The 16,495-nt window shown below is 39.1% G+C and overlaps 1 protein-coding gene across 2 annotated transcripts in view; it reads left to right on the forward strand.

Annotated features, from left to right (window-relative positions):
* Window positions 1–16,495, forward strand: part of EFCAB14 (EF-hand calcium binding domain 14) — a 41,002-nt gene that overhangs the window by 6,742 nt on the left and 17,765 nt on the right. For both annotated transcript variants that reach the window (XM_080658264.1, XM_080658265.1), the window contains exons 3-5: window positions 1,652–1,797; window positions 11,629–11,727; window positions 15,567–15,677. In XM_080658264.1, coding sequence (XP_080514390.1) covers window positions 1,652–1,797; window positions 11,629–11,727; window positions 15,567–15,677 — 356 coding nt within the window. The remainder of the gene's footprint in view (window positions 1–1,651; window positions 1,798–11,628; window positions 11,728–15,566; window positions 15,678–16,495) is intronic.

Below are 16,495 nucleotides of genomic sequence, written 5' to 3' on the forward strand. Positions count from 1 at the left end.
TCCTTATAGGTGTCCTTTATGATTTTTAGTTGTTGTGTTTGTTGAGTTTTCTTTGTTTGACTTAATAGGCTAACATTATTTCCATTTCGTACCCTACAATTATTTCGCTGGAAAAATATTTGAGTTCTGTGTACCTGGCACTGCTGGGCCCTGGGAATATATGACTAATATGATATGGTCCCTGTCCTCTTATAGCTCTCTCAGTCTGGTTCAGGAGACAGACAAGTATATAGCTACAGCACAGTGTATATTAAGTGTTAGGAGTGGTAAAACGTGGCGGTGGTCCAAGTTATTTGTGCTGAATCTTTAAAGTAATTAACTAGGCTAGGGTGGCAGAAATGAAAAAGGGGCAAGCTAAAGGCATCTAGGCAGAAAGAATAGAGTGTGCAGGGTCACTGAGGCTTAAAGAGGTTGGTATGTTAGGAAAATCTGCTTGGCTAAGAAATAGATTAAAGAGGTAGGTAAAGTAATGAGAAATGTGGATGGGGAGGTAAGCAAAGGCCAGATTTATTCAGTCAGTAATACTGAGTGCCAGGTATATTTTAAGTGCTAACCATGCAGAATGTCTTAGTACTTACATTTTAGTAAATTGTCTTATATCTGTCCTGCGTGCCAATTTTTGGTTTCAAAGAAAGTATATAATAACTAATTTGGCACTGTGTGCTTTAAAAAAAATGTAGGTTTTATTCTGGAGGACCAGTCATTATCAATATTTTCCATGTAAAGGAAAAATACTCTTTAAAATAACAAGAGAAAGCACTCTTGTAGGCCTCTGCCTTCAGGCTGACAAATCTCTAAGCCATTCAGGAGATATTTCCCAAAGGAAAGGCCAAATATCAGCTATACTTAGCTAACATGTTCCTTTATCTTCCTTTACTTTTACTTTGAGCTTTTGGGTGGATTTAAGAAAACACCCTGCTGTTTATGAAAAAGTTTTAAAAATCTTAGTCCTCATAACAGTACTTTAAAGGGGGTAAGAACCCACCTTGCATTTGACCAATTTGAGATAAAAAAAGTAAGACTTATGCACTTAGAGATATAACTTGGGTTGTCACCTGGAGCATTAATGGAGTAAAGGTGGTCAGTACTTAACATTTATTTATCACTTACTGTATGCCTGGCCAGCTGTGTTTAGTACTTTACAGCCATTCTTTCATTTGATTCTAAAAATCCTGTAAAGTATATTTTACAGATGAGGAAACTGAGCTCGAAAAAAGTTGAGTAATTTTCTCAAGATCACAGTAAGTTACAGAGCTGTGATTCAAATCTAACTCTTACTGCTGATAGTCATTATTATCATTTTTAGCCATCTGACTTTTAAAAGTTGTATTCCCAGTTGTGAATAGCCCCAGTTAAAAGCTTTAGTGTTAAAAAAAAAAGAGACATATGTACTACTATTTGTAATACTTCAAACAATTAAAAAAAATAAAAAATAAATAAAAAATAAAAATAAATAAAAGCTTTAGTGTTAAAGATGTACATTTATATAAATAAAAGGACATGTACTTCATTGATATAAATTTAGTCATTATCCTCCCAGGGTTAACGTGTTGATCTATCTTCTTTCCTACTGTATGGGATCTTTTTTTTTTCCTTGGAGCCATGAGGGAACTTTATGGCTATTTATGATTGTTCTTATTTTTGCTTTTAGTGGAATCTAATCAGAAAAGTTCATTCCAAGAAATTCCCAAACTTAATGAAGAACTGCTCAGCAAACAAAGAGAACTTGAGAAGATTGAATCTGGAGAGCTGGGCTTGAACAAGATCTGGATAAACATCACAGAAATGAATAAGCAGGTAGCAAAAGTGTGATTTTATTTCTATGTAAGCTCTGAATATTTAGTTCTATTTGGTCTGAATCTGTAGGTATAGGTAACTCCAAATTGTTTTACTTTTTGTTATGGGTTTTGCAAACTGTGATTCCAACACATTAAATTCAGGTAAAATAGGTAATAGTTATGCATTTACCAAATAATTAAACTGTTAACCCTTTCTTCAAAGGATAATTTTACAAAGTAGAGTAATTTAGAGGGAGTTGGAAATACTTGAGTCAGTTCTCATAAAGAGCAGTGTAGGTATAAATTTTTTTTTAGAAAGAGTGCCATCTAACCCCCAAGAAAAAGGATAACATATTTTTATTAGATAATAAGAGCTTATTTTGTTTAAGAGTATACAAACTTACAGACACAATCTTGAGGTATATACTGCATACTATACTAAAACCAATCTGGAAGCTATCCACAGCTAATGATAGTTATTCTAGCATAGCATAGGAGGAAGTGGCAGAGTTGGTTAAGTACCTTGGCCACGCAAGCAGGCCTAGAGGAAAAACTTTTCTAATCCCTAAAAGGTTTTTGATCAAGGATCTTGTATTTATATAGTTGCTGCTGGGTAACTGTAGCCCCTGTCCTCAGTTTTTGCAGTTTAATTAGGAAAAATGTGCATTAAAAAAACCCTCAAGTAGCAAATTAAAAAAACCCTCAAGTACACCTGCAAAATGCTTAAAAATAGATGTGCCATTCTGGTTGGCACTAAGAGGATATTCTCTTCTTCAGAATGGAGTCAAAAATTTCAGAATAAGCCAGTGACAGGAGCACTGTGCTAGGATAAAGGGCTTACACATACACTGATTGGCCAGATTATTATGATCTGTGAACACATAATAATCTGGCCACTCAGTGTGTGTGTGTGTGTGTGTGTGTGTGTGTATATATATATATGTATATATATATATATATATATATATATTAGAGGCCTGGTGCATGCATTCGTGCGTGGGTGGGGTCCAGCCAGCCTGGCCAGGGGGAGGGGACATGGGCAGTTGGCCGGCCTGCCTGCTGGTTGAACTCCTGGTCGAGTGGACAATTTGCATATTAGCCTTTTATTATATAGGATATATATGCAGATTATTATGCGTTCAGAGATCATAATAATCTGGCCACTCAGTGTATTTCTGAAGCTCCCCCACCACCTTTCAGCAGTAGTGCAGGAGTTGGGCAATTCATCAGTTAAGACCAGAGATCAATGGCCTGGTGCTGCAACTTTAAAACTTTTGCCTACAATAAGAAATATTTTACATCATCCTATCTAATAAAGAGTGAATATGCTAATTGACCCTCGCAAAGATGGTGGCACCCACAGCCAATAAGGAGAGAATATGCTAATTGCTGTCCCACCCTCAAAGATGGTGGCACCCACAGCCAATAAGGAGGGAATATGCTAATTGACTGCCCCACCCTCAAAGATGGCGGCGCCCACAGCCACAAGATGGCAGTGCCCAGTCCCCTCAGCCCCGCCAGGGCGGCAGGCACACAGCAAGGCCACTTCATGCGCCTGCCTCCAGAGTCCCCCAGTCCCCTCAGCCCCCAGCTGCCCAGGGCCAGTCTGAGGCACAGGCAAGCCTCAGTTGGCAGTTGCCCAGCTGCCCAGGGCTGCCTGAGACTCAGGTAACCAGGGCTGGCTGAGGCTTGCCCTACTGGCAGTGTCAGCAGCAGAGGTGTGATGGGGTGTCGCCTTCCCCTGATCGCCAGTTCACCTCCCGCCCCTGAGGGTTCCCAGACTATGAGAGGGGGCAGGCTGGGCTGAGGGGCCCCCCCACTCCAGTGCATAAATTTTCATGCACCAGGCCTGTAGTTATCTAATAAACACATACATATATGTAACAAATAAAAGTTTCTGAAAATATTAGCTTACCCTTATGATGCCTTATGATATTTTATTTTCTGTTCTATTTCATTTTTTTTTAGTTATGTGTGAAATAATTGATCAGTTGCAGTATTTACTCATTATGTATTATCCTTGGACTCTTAGCATTTAGGAAAAAACAAGTATTCACTCCTTCTTTTGTAAAAAGAACAGGATAAGACTGGCCTTGTATTCACAGAGCAAATGAGCAGTTTGACCAGAGATTACATCAAGTGAAAATCAACCACAGTGAAGCACTGAGAGATAATTAACATCTCTCACTAGGGCAAACCGGAGATTCCATTTAGATAGTCATGGAGTTTACAGTTTTGGGCCAGGATGAAATCTTTCAGGATGAAGAGCCAGCAATATCAGCTACATTCCCATCTCCTTGTCAAGCAGCACAGAAGAGTCAAAGGGGAAGTTTGTACTTGGTGTGAGAGGACACAGTTTTCAACCCTTTCCTATGTGTTTTGGCTTCTCTGTTCTCTTCAATTTGGAATCTAGAAACAAAGTAATCATTTTATTCTTGTCCTGGCTGTTATTTTTAATAACAAAAAGCACCTGGGAAAGAAGATAAATGGGAAAGTTTACTTTAGTCCTAGAGCTTCATATATAAAAGTAGGAGAGATTGAACTGAAACCCTTTCCATTTTACCTTCAGTAGATCTTCAAAGTTGATGGGACTGACTGATGAAACTACCCTGAGGTAGAGAAATTCTCTGCTGGCATGGGTACAGAAGGACGGGTGGTGGTAACCTAGAGCTTTAGGTTGGTCCAGAGCAAGTATGTCAAAATCACGGCCCCCGGCCGCATGCGGCCCACAATGAATATTTTTGTAGCCCAGCCAATATAATGGTATATAAGAAACAGTTTAATAAAAATTTCATAACTTAATTTTTATAATATCTTGTTATACATAATTATTAACGAACTACGTAATTCCATAATGACTGATTACTATAATCATGTTGCATTCGTTTCCCATACACCCCTTACGTGCAGGCGCACCATTTCTCCACTAATACTAGCAGTGAATATTTTAGCAGCCGATTGCCACGTCATCAGTCTTGGACTGACTTGTTTGGTGTGCGCAACAGGAAATATTTCGCTTTCGGAGAACAAGAAAAATAGGTTTATTTGCATTATGCTTATTAATTTGTTCAGTTCAGTGTCTGGTAAGTTAGTATTCAAGAAAAATATTAATTTTTATTAAAATGTTTTGTTATTTTATGTTAACGATTACTCATTTATTTCAGCCCTTTGTATTCAGCATGTCTCTATCGAAATAAACCTACATTTCTATGAAAATTGAAGCTCTTGTTTTTTTGCTGCCCACATAAACTTAAACCTTGTTTATTTGGCCCGTGTTAGCCTTTGAGTGTGAAATGCTTGGTCCAGAGGGAGCTCATCATTCTCTGAATGATTTTCTAAAATTGTTATACATTTCTTATAGAAAGGCATTTGTCCAAAACCAAAATAGTTACAAAAATGAAATTAATATTTAACCATGTTTCTATATCTCAGGGTAACCCTGTCAATTCGATTCTTTTAGAGGCAAAAAAAATTTTTTTAAGAAATCTAAAGTGGCTTAAACAATAAGAAAATGTATATCACTTAACAAGGACTGTCCTTATCACAGTATGAATTGAAGTTAATGCAGCCTGAAAAAAATAAAGTTTGAAATAAGTTAAAATCAAATTTTGTATTGAAAAGTCTTAAAAAGTGTTAAAATCAATTTACTTTTCTGTGTTATTTATGAAACTTCTCATTTCATACCCATGTCCATTCTCAACATTATAGGGAGTCTGCTCCCCTTCTTTGAAGACCATTAATTCAACAAATGTTTAATGAGCTGCTTTTATGGAGTTAGGCCTTTGGATTCCCACCCTCAAGGCTCTTACCATCAAATGGAAGAAAAATAGAAAAGTAAATAGTTTTAAAACAGCCTAATAAGCAATAAGAAGCTGGTCTATATGAGTACTGTGGGGGCATTTTTCAGGTATGTTTTTAACCCAGACTGGCTGGATTCAAGCAAAGCTTCTCATATATCTTGAGCTGAGACTTGAAGGGCTAATAGGACTTGGCTAGATAAATTCTATAGAAAGAGAGAGGGTGTCCTCATTAATACCCTTGATCCTCATCATTTGCAGATTTCCATATTTGCAAATTCACCTACTAGCTAAAATTTGTTTGTAACCTAAAAATCTGTACGTGTGGTGCTTTTGCAGTCATTCACTGGCAAGCATACAGTGATGAAAAATTAGTCACCCAATAGGAATGTTTCCAGTTGAAGTCAAACAAGGCCACACACTGCCTTGTTTCAGTTCATAGTGTAAACAAGTTTTCATGATATATTTAGTGCCATGGTTTTTGTGTGTGTGATTCTGCTTCTTAAAATGTACAACTATCATGTGCTGAAATCTTCTCTAATATTGCAAAGTGCAAGAAAGCTGTGTTGTGCCTTACAGTGAAAATACATGTGTTGGATAAGTTGCATTCAGGCACGAGTTCAACAATATACATTAAATAAGACGTCTTTAAAAGAAATACACATAAAACAAAGTTACGTATTGTATCGATCAGTTGACAAAAATGTTGTGACCAGGGGATTCTTGGAACCTAACTCTCTACTTCCCTTAGGGGCAACGGTTCAGTAATCACTCACTCAGTGTTTGCTGTGAATTTCTAGAACAGTGATTTTCAACCCTTTTCATCATGGCACACATAAACTAATTAGTAAAATACTGCAGCATACCAAAAAAATACATTTTTTGCCAATTTGACCAAAAAAATAGGTATAATTTTGATTCATTCATACCAGGTAGCCATTGTTGTGTTGGCTGTTGTCATTTTTTTATTTTGTCAGTGCCCTCAACTCAATAGTCAGGTATTGCATGTTTTAAAAATTCTTGCAGCACACTGATTGAAAATCTCTGTTCTAGAACATAACTACTGTGAATTGTGAGAATTGAGTAGTTATAAAAATTTGAGACAAATGAAAAACAGTGCGTTCAGGGGATTTTTGTATTGTATTATAGCATAGTTTGGTGGAAAGAGGCCAGAAGTAAGGAAGGATATGTCAGCAAGAGTCATCAAGGACTTTGAGGGCATCATTTTCTATAGTATGTTCTATATCTTTTTTTGGCACTTGGTCCAGATATCTTACGATGTGACTAGAGGCCCGGTGCACGAATTCGTGCACATTGAAAGGAAATTAATTAGAAGGTGACCAGCAGGGCAGGACTGGGCCAGATGGGCCAGACGTACCCTGGAGCCAACCTCCTGCGGTCTCTCCTGGCCAGCTGCACCTGGGGCGGCACCAGGGCTCAAAGGGCGTCTGCAGAGTGAGTGGGGTCCCTCTGGTAGGTGGGGTCCCTTGACCTGGCCTGCAGGGAACTGGCAGTCCAACATCCCCTGAGGGGTTCCGGAGTATGAGAGGGCACTCTGCAAAGTTGCTGTTGCTCCGCAGCTTCTGCATTGAGCATCTGCCCCCTGGTGGTCAGTGAGTGTCATACCTACCAGTTGTTCAGTAGGTCGCTGTAGCCTTTTATATATATAGAAGATAGTCACAGTAGTCCCTTCTTATCCAAGACCTCCGGTGGATGACTGAAACTGCTGATAGTGCCAAACCTTCTATATACTATGTCTTTTCTATGCATACATACCTGTGATCAAGTTTCATTTATAAACTAGGCACAGTAAGAGATTAACAACAGTAACAATGAAATAGAACAACTATACCAATATACTGTAATAAAAGTTATGTAAGTGCAGTCTCTCTCCAGTAATTTTTACATTTTTTAGTTCAGATCTACTCCTGAATCTGTGTAACCATCTCTTACTTTCAAGAAATGGCTGGGTGTTACTCGTTTCAGGGGACCTTGCTGAAGTCTTCGTATAGGCTCAATGCTTTCTGGCATACCATGTTACCATCAATCAGCACACTTTCTGTTCATGTCTCCCATCCACAAATTTAATGCCATTTCCATCTTAACTAAGCATTTAACACGCACTATGGCTATAACTATTGCAGTTTGAGGTGCAACAGCAAAACTAGAACGAATTTCTTTTCCTTCACAATTTCACAAATAGATTTATCCTTACCATAGATCTTAGCAATCTCAGCATTTGATTTTTTTCTTTCCTTAGTAAGTGGAGAACTTTCACTTTTTCACCTAAAGGAAACACTATAGCTTCTCTGGCATATCCAAATTGCCAGCATCACTACTCTTGAGCTTTGGGGCCATTATTAAGTAAAATAAGGGTTACTTGAACACAAGCACTGCGTGACAATCATCTGATAACCAAGACAGCTACTAAGTGACTAATGGGTGGGTGGAGTATACATCCTGGATATATTGGGCAAAAGGATGAATCATGTGGTGGGATGGGTCAGGATAGCAGATTTCATTACACTGCTCAGAAGGGCATACAATTTAAAACTTATGAATTAGTTTATTTCTTAAATTTCCCCTTTAATATTTTTGGACCACAATTGACCACAGGTAACAAACCACAGAAAGCAAAACTGAATATAATGGGATACTGCTGTATTTGTGTATGCATCTAATTACACTAGAAGGTTGTAACGGAACTCTGTGCTTTAAGTGTGATGTTGGCAATAATGGTGGCAATTGAGATGATAACTGCCATTCATTAAATGCTTTGTTTATGCAGGCCCCTATTAGAAGTACTACATATGAAATCTTTTTTTCTCCTATAGACCTATGAAGTAGGAGTGGTATCTCCATTTTACCAATAAGAAAACAGATTCCGGGAAGTAGTTAGCCCAAGGTCGCACAGCTGTGTAGCAGTGCTAACATTAAAATATTCAGGTGCTAGGAGCCTGTCTTTTCCCACTTTTCCTTTCTGCCTTTCATCTTTATATCCACTATAAAATGCAGTAGGTGCTCAGTAGATGAAGTTGAAAGGGTGTGATGTCAGGTTCCTACTAGAACTCATATTCATCATTGATGGTTGCCTGTTTTAGTAACTTTTTTGCTTACTATGTAAAGAACACTTCCCCAGCCGGTGTAGCTCAGTGGTTGAGCATCGACCTATGAACCAGGAGGTCACAGTTCAATTTCCCGTAGGGGCACATGCCCCAGTTGCAGTTGCAGGCTCGATCTCCAGTAAGGGGGGGCGGGGTGCAGGAGGTAGCCAATCATTAATTCTTATCATTATGTTTCTATCTCTCTCTCCCTCCCTTCCTCTCTGAAATCAATAAAAATATTTTTTAAAAAGAAAGAAAGAACACACTTAATTTAACCCCAAAGCAAAAAAAAAGCAGCAATTCAGATATCATAGTATAAAATTGTCTACAGTAGCTATTTTTAATTTTGCTAATGAAAAGTCATGTAATATGCATAAATGTCATGACTCATCTTTTGGCTGAAATTTGGGTTTTTATCTTAATGGTTTCTACTTAATTCAACTTTTTAGACTCTTTGAATCAGAGATAAGTTCTGTAATGCTTGAATCCAATCTGACATCCTAGAGCAGTCCCAGTGATAATGGAGGGAGCCCCTTGTCTCTCCATTCTAGTTACACATGTAGCTTTGCTGCAGTTTTCCATAGATTTTGGCATTATTCCACTCAAAAGAAAGGAATGTTGAGAGATGGAATCCAGCTTTGCAGTTTATGGGAACATAGCTGAGTCCTAGTGACCAGTGTGTGTTCCAGGTCTTATAAGTGAGTAAGAAGTCCTAAGTGATGTTTGGTAATTAGAGAGTTAATGGTCAGCTCTCCAAGAGCAAACTCTTTCAGTGAGGCAGCTGATACCCAGGCCTAGAGAGTTTGGGGCATGGGGAGAAGTGAAACAGTACCTCACCTTATTCTGCTGGCACTGGCTTTCAGCTGCTCCTCTGGTTTGGGGAGAAATAGTAGCTGCCAGCCAGCCACAATGGCCTTTTGTAAGGCCATTACTATTCTTGAGAAACTTAACAAATAATTACACAAGTAAATAAATCATCATCACTTTGAGAACTGCCATACAGAAAAAGTTTTCCTGGGCCTATTGATGTTGTTGCTCCCTACCTATTACCCAATGCCACACTCACCCTTCTAACCTACAAAGAATACCTGTTTTATTTTTATATATAAAATCTTTCCATCAGAGTCTAATTGGAGTCTACTTCCGTGAATCCTGTCCAGTTCAGCCCGCACTGATGTTCTTTTCTTAGAACTTTATTATCACATTTAGTACTTAATTATTTATTTAATGTTACTTCCCTTCCATAGAGGGGTAGACCCTCTACCTCCCTGCCTCCACCTCTACCTTCCCTCCCCCTTTCTCACTCATATTTTGTGCTTCTGCCGCCAGCCTTTTTTCTGTTCTTCAGATATGCCAAGCTCTTTCCTGCACTGGGGCCTTTATCCCAGCAGTTCCCTCTACCCTCAAATGCACTTCATTCAATTTATGTCTGATTAATTCCTTCTTATTATTTAGATCTGTTTAAATGCCATCTCTTTATACAGGCTTTTTCTAATCATACAATCTAAAGTCGTTACCCAGTCACTCATCAAGTTACCTTATTTTCATTTTTTCCTAGCACATCCCACTCATATAACATTGCCTGTCTCCTTGCACTAAAATGTAAACTCCAAAAGATCACTGACACCTGGTATAAAATAGGGCTCAAGAAATATTTATTGCAGTAATGAATGAATGGAAAGTAGCTTGGTGTCCCTGAACATTTTCCTCCTAAAGGGAAAGAAAAAGAGAACCTAAGTTCCCAGGCTCCTCACTGGACTCCTTGTTCAGAGCACACTGCTGCTCACTCCCGGAGTTCTGCTTAATTTCTTTGCATAGTACTTATTATCTGATACTTTCCTTCTTTGTTTTTCTCTCACCTACTATGATGGGTGCTCCATGAAAGCAAAACTTCATGGTCTTGTTTGCCACTATCTCCACAGTGCCTGCAGCAGAACCTGACATGGAGATGCCAAACATTTGTTGAAGGAAAGAGTAGGGGATCAGGTTTACTTTGTTTTTATGGAATAAGTGCCCAGAAACTTTAGTGGCTATTCTGTGAGGCCCTCTGAATATAATGCTATTGGTAGATTTGTGTCCTCATTCTAGCATTTGGGATAGGAAAGCAGTATGGAACCAGGAGTCTTCCAAGAATGTTTCAGCCACACTGCAACGTTGTTAGAATATGATCTATGCAGCCTGAAATTGAGTATTATACAGGTTCCCCCAGCCCCCATATAAGAGAGAAGTCCAGCTGTGTAGAATTATACCCCTAATAGTAAAAGGGAAGACATTTTATTTTGATTCAATTCCTATTTTAATACATTCAGTGCATCAGTCCGAAAGTCACTGGGTATTTATTGAGAACCTTCGGGGTACAAAGTAGTGCTTTGGTTGAGCTATTGAGTTTGAAATATTAATCACATTGTTAAACCAAAACTAAATCCCCAAGTAGTTGAAAGTGCTGTTCAAGTTGGCAGGGTACAGTTCCTGTAGACTGTATTTTGTGATGATGGGCTTTTACTTTATATGTTCCCACTTGGGCAGGAACAAAAGTTCAGTAAATAACTAAGTTTTTATTTTTTTACCAAAATGAAATCCTTCAGGGGTCTTTGATCATTAGCTTTCTTTCTGTCCTTTTGTTGAACAATTGTGTTGTAATCACTGTTGCAATCATCTTTTGGGTAATTTAAGATTTTTACATTTTGTAGCTGCCAGGAGTTAGGGTAAAGAATAATTGCCTTTCTCTCTTTGGCACAGTGTTTAAATTGGACAGGGAAAAAAGGGGTATTATCGCTGCCTCCCCGATCTCCACTCTATTCAAGAATGAGCTGAATAAGGTATAATGTCTGGATTATAGAAGTGCATAAAATCGAAGGGTGCCTTGACATCAGCATCAAATGTAGAGTCTGTGAAGGAAGAATCCACTGTGCAAATTCTGTTTTCATTGTTTGTTCCTCTTCCTTTCAGATTTCTCTGTTGAATTCTGCAGTAAACCACCTCAAAGCCAACGTTAAATCAGCAGCAGATTTAATTAGTCTGCCTGCTACTGTAGAGGGACTTCAGAAGGTAAGTAGTATGTATAGGCACTGAGATTAACCAACTGCTGTAATTCTAGCTTAGACATTTTCTTTGAAAACCTGGCATTTGAAATCACCTGTTCCAGGAGGGCAGTAATAGAGCATATCACTGTGTCCTAAAGATTTTAAAGTATCTCTTTTGATCTGGTTAGTTGGGCGTTTAATTTGCAACAGGTGACTTTAGCTCTGGTTTATGTGGCTTTGCACCTTTTTATTTGGTTCTCCAAGTCCCAGGATTGCTATGCTGGGACTCTTATGTTAACATATATGGGTTCTTTTTTCTCATTTGTCTTTTTGATTCATCATCCACTTTGTCTTCATGAAAGCAGACCAGTGGTATATGAGAGTTGTTCTAAATTATTAACTTTTATATTACCGTTTATTTTTTAGAAAAAGATAATTTGAAGAATTAAAATTCTTCATTTAAAATTCAGGATGCGATAAGTGTTAGCAAGGATGTAGAGCAAAGGAAACTCCTGCTGGGAATAAAAATGGTAAAAAGCATTTTGGTAAATAATGTATGTTGTTTTATAAAGGTAACGGTGCACATCCTCTAAGCCAGGGATGGGAAACCTTTTTTTCTGCCAAGGGCTATTTGGATATTTATAACATCATTTGAGGGCCATACAAAATTGTCAACCTAAAAATTAGCCTACTATATTTGGTCAGATGTCTAATTAACTCACCCGTAATGCCTTGGCAAAGCCAGACCAAATGATTTCTTGGGGCTTATATGGCCCAAGGGCAGGATGTTTCCCACCCCTGCTCTAGGCAATTTACTCCATATATGCCTTAGGCAAACAGTAATTTGGAATGTCTGTTTTTTTGATCCCTAAGATTCAGGCCTAGAGCAGGAGGCAGTGACCAAGCAGATGGGTAATACATAGGGATCTTTAGAGCTGGGTGGGGAGAGTGGGTAGGAAGAAGAAGGGGCCTACTTGGAACACAAGCAACATCAGCTCCTGCAGCAGGAAATATAAGAAGGGATTCTGGAGCAAGGGAGTCAAATCTAGTTTTTAACTTTTCAAATTTAGTGTGTGATAACTTTGATTACATGCCAGGCTCTATAAATATATAAATTATCTCCACAAAGGAGAACTTCCTAAGCCAAAAACAGAAACAAAACTTGCCATTTTATAGCCACTCCACTTGTGAGCTCGGTCTCCATAGTTTGCTATTTGTCCAATAATGTCATCTGTTTATAACTTTAAATACAAAAGTAGGGACAACTTTGGTGAGGCCAAATACTTCTTGCCATTGTTCCCAAGTGCCAAGTGGGAAAAAGATAGGCCTCTGTAGCCTTTAGCACAAAAGCGACTCTGGCAGTCTTGCATTAGTGAAGGAAACTGGTTTATTTTTGCATTCATTAATTCAGTAAACATTTGTGGAGCTTCTTCCAGTGTGAGCCAGGCACTTTGCAGTTACCGAGAATACCAAACAAGAGCTTACTATCTTCTTGCATCCTCCTGGGATCATACATCCAGTCAGTTAGGAGTCTGTAACAACAGAGCTTGCATAGATAACATCCCAGCTCAGAGACTCTACCCAATGTGTGGTGTTGTCTCTTTGCAAATTTATGTGTTAATAATGTCAGACACTACTTCTGTTACAAGTAGCTCCGTTTTGAAGTGGTAGATCATCTCAAATACCTAACCTCAGTATACTCATATAAATTTTTTTAATGTTGAAAATGTCATCTTTTGTTCTCTTGGATTCTTGGCTAGCAGCGTAATATAAAAGAGCTTGGTTAAAAATACTAATGTGATATCATAAAGTTGTCAGTCTATCTTAATAAAAGATCAAGACCCATCAAATAGTAACATTCTTTTGAGTGTTCCCTTAGGACAGGGCTTTTTAATAAGATGGCTTCTGAGTCATGTTCCCAAGTTCCCAGTCCACTTGGGCTCCTTAGGCTAATGAAAGCAAAATAAGCCACTGCTCATAGCTAACTCTCCTCAGTAGTTGCCAATGGGATTCTAAAGTAAAAAAAGAACAAATAATGTCAAGTGGAATTTTTACTTCATCTCTGCAATGCTGGTTTTCCCAAAGCCAGAAATGGTTCCACTCATTTTCACTCAAAAGCCATCATTTGCTCCAAACTCCATGGCAATCTACAGTGTGAGCTCTGGCCATCTGCCTGCCTACAGCAGGGCTTGGTAGAGGCAGTTTGTGGGAGAATCTTATCTGTGGGTCCCAAATCTATAAGCTAGTGGGTTTCTTAAAGGAAAGATTTGGTTTTCCTCTAGGAAAAGTCCTTTAAATTGATAAAATTGCTTTTGTTTACATATATACTAGAGGCCCGGTGTACAGATTCGTACACCAGTGGGGTCCCTCGGCATGGCCTGCGGGCATCAGTGGACTCCAAGCTGCGCAGCCCGTCCTTACCCGCCAGATTGTCGGGCCCCAGCCCGCTGTCCGTATAGATCCGGCACAGCATGAAGCAGTGCGTGAAGTGGCAGAGGAGCCCAGGGCTCTGCGCCACTCGTGCTCATCCCAACCCCGCTGTGCCTGCCGCTGCAGCCGCTGCTGCTGAGGTGCACAGGGGAAGTGTTCCCGGGAGAGGCACCCCGCTGCAGCTGTACTCACCAGCATGAGTCCAGTGTCTGGCAACTGTCTGTCAGCTGAGCTGAGCTGCACTGCTGCTGTGGGAGTGCACTGACCACCAGGGGGTGGCTCCTGCATTGAGTGTCTGCCCCCTGGTGGTCATTGTGCATCATAGCGACCGGTTGGTTGTCTGGTCGTGAGATCGCTTTGGCTTTTATATATATAGATTTTTTCCTGTTAATTGTGTCAGTATAAGCCACATGAAATTCATAGTTTGAAGATATTTGAAATAATTAAAAACACTGACCTCCATTTATTGGTGTTTAATGTAAAATGAAATCAATGATATGTACACTCCCATTAGAATGGCTAAAATTGAAAACTGCTGATACCAGTGTTGAGGGTATGGAGTAACTGGAATTTTCATACACTGCTAGTAGGAATATAAAATGGTATAACCATTTTAGAATACAGTTTGGCAGTTTTTTTAAAAATTAAGTATACATCTACCATATGATCCGCCATTCACCTTCTAGGTATTGTGATTATAAGCATATGCCCACATAAAGACATGGACACGAATGTTTATTACAGCTTTATGTGTAATAGCCAAACACTGAAAACAACCTAAATGCCCATCAACAGGGAAATGAACTACAATGTATCCATACAACAGAATGCTACCCGGCTACATGCTGAGTAGCCACAACATAGATAAGTTTTAAAATAATTGTACTAATTGAAAGAAGTCATATTTTTTAAAAAGTACTTACTCACTGCATCTCTTTCTATGAAATTTATTTTTAAAATTTTTTTTCTAAATATATTTTTATTGATTTTTTACAGAGAGGAAGGGAGAGGGATAGAGAGAAACATCAATGAGAGAGAGAAACATCAATCAGCTGCCTCTTGCACACCCCCTATTGGGGATGTGCCCACAACCAAGGTACATGCCCTTGACTGGAATCGAACCTGGGACCCGTCAGTCCGCAAGCCAACACTATCCACTGAGCCAAACCGGTTAGGGTTCTTTCTATGAAATTTAGAAAATGCAAATTGATATGTAGTGATAGAAAGTACATCAGTGGTTGCCTAGGGACAGGGATAACTTGGGGGTGATGGATGTGTATTATCTTGATTGTGTTAATACTTGCACAGGTGTATGTATGTCAAAAGTTACATTTTGAACATGTGCAGTTATTGTATATCAGGTACATTTTAATAAAACTAATACAAATTTTTAAAAAGGAAAAAACACTAACCTTACTACATGTTTATGTTCAGAGTGTAGCTTCCATTGGCAATACTTTAAACAGTGTCCATCTTGCTGTGGAGGCAATACAGAAAACTGTGGACGAACACAAGAAAGCCATGGAGTTACTACAGAGTGACCTGGTAAGGAAATCTACAAGCACTACAGAAAGTCAGCACTCTGCCTCCCCTTTTCTGAGTAGTAATAGTAGAGATACCCACTTTCCATTTGTCTAAACAGACCCTACTATACACCTTTAAAAAAAATACAGTAAGCAGTGTTTATTGTTATTTTTACAATCTGTAAATTAAGCAGTTAAGGTGGATAGAATTAAGAGCCTCAGTCTTTTGCAAATGTGCTGCAGGAGATACCGAAATAAGACAGCTGAGGATGGAATGGGAGGAAGGAAAATGGAAAAGAATGAAAGGAAAGTAGGGAAGTCTCTCCATTGTTGATTGCTACATAACTAATCACGCCACAACTTAGGGCTTAAGTCAGCGCTTTATTATTTCTCACTGTTCTGTGGGCCCAGAATTTGGCAGGGCTCTTAGACTAGGGAATGATAAGAGGCCAAGTGAAGGGGGCTCCAGAGAATGAAAGGCCATCTTGGATGTTCATGCTCCCAATAGAATGCAGCCATATGTGTGACCTCAGCCTACAACATGTGAAACAGAACACCCCCACCCTGCTGAGCCTAGATAACCCACAGAATCCTGAGAAATAATAAATTATAGTTGTTTTAAGCCACAAAATTTAGGGATGATTTGTTACACAGTAACAGATAAGTGAAACAAACAACCCCTGCAGTGCTCAGGGGTTGTTTTCAAATGTCTCTCCACACTGTGCAGATGTAAGCTATCTGCAGTTATTCAGAGGCCTGAGTTCATCTCCTAATGGGTACTCAGCTCCATTCAGGATCTATGAAGGCTGAAAAGGAGAGCACAACCTCTGCTGTCATGCT

The sequence above is a fragment of the Plecotus auritus genome (assembly GCF_963455305.1).
Source record: "Plecotus auritus genome assembly, chromosome: 2".
NCBI lineage: Eukaryota > Metazoa > Chordata > Mammalia > Chiroptera > Vespertilionidae > Plecotus > Plecotus auritus.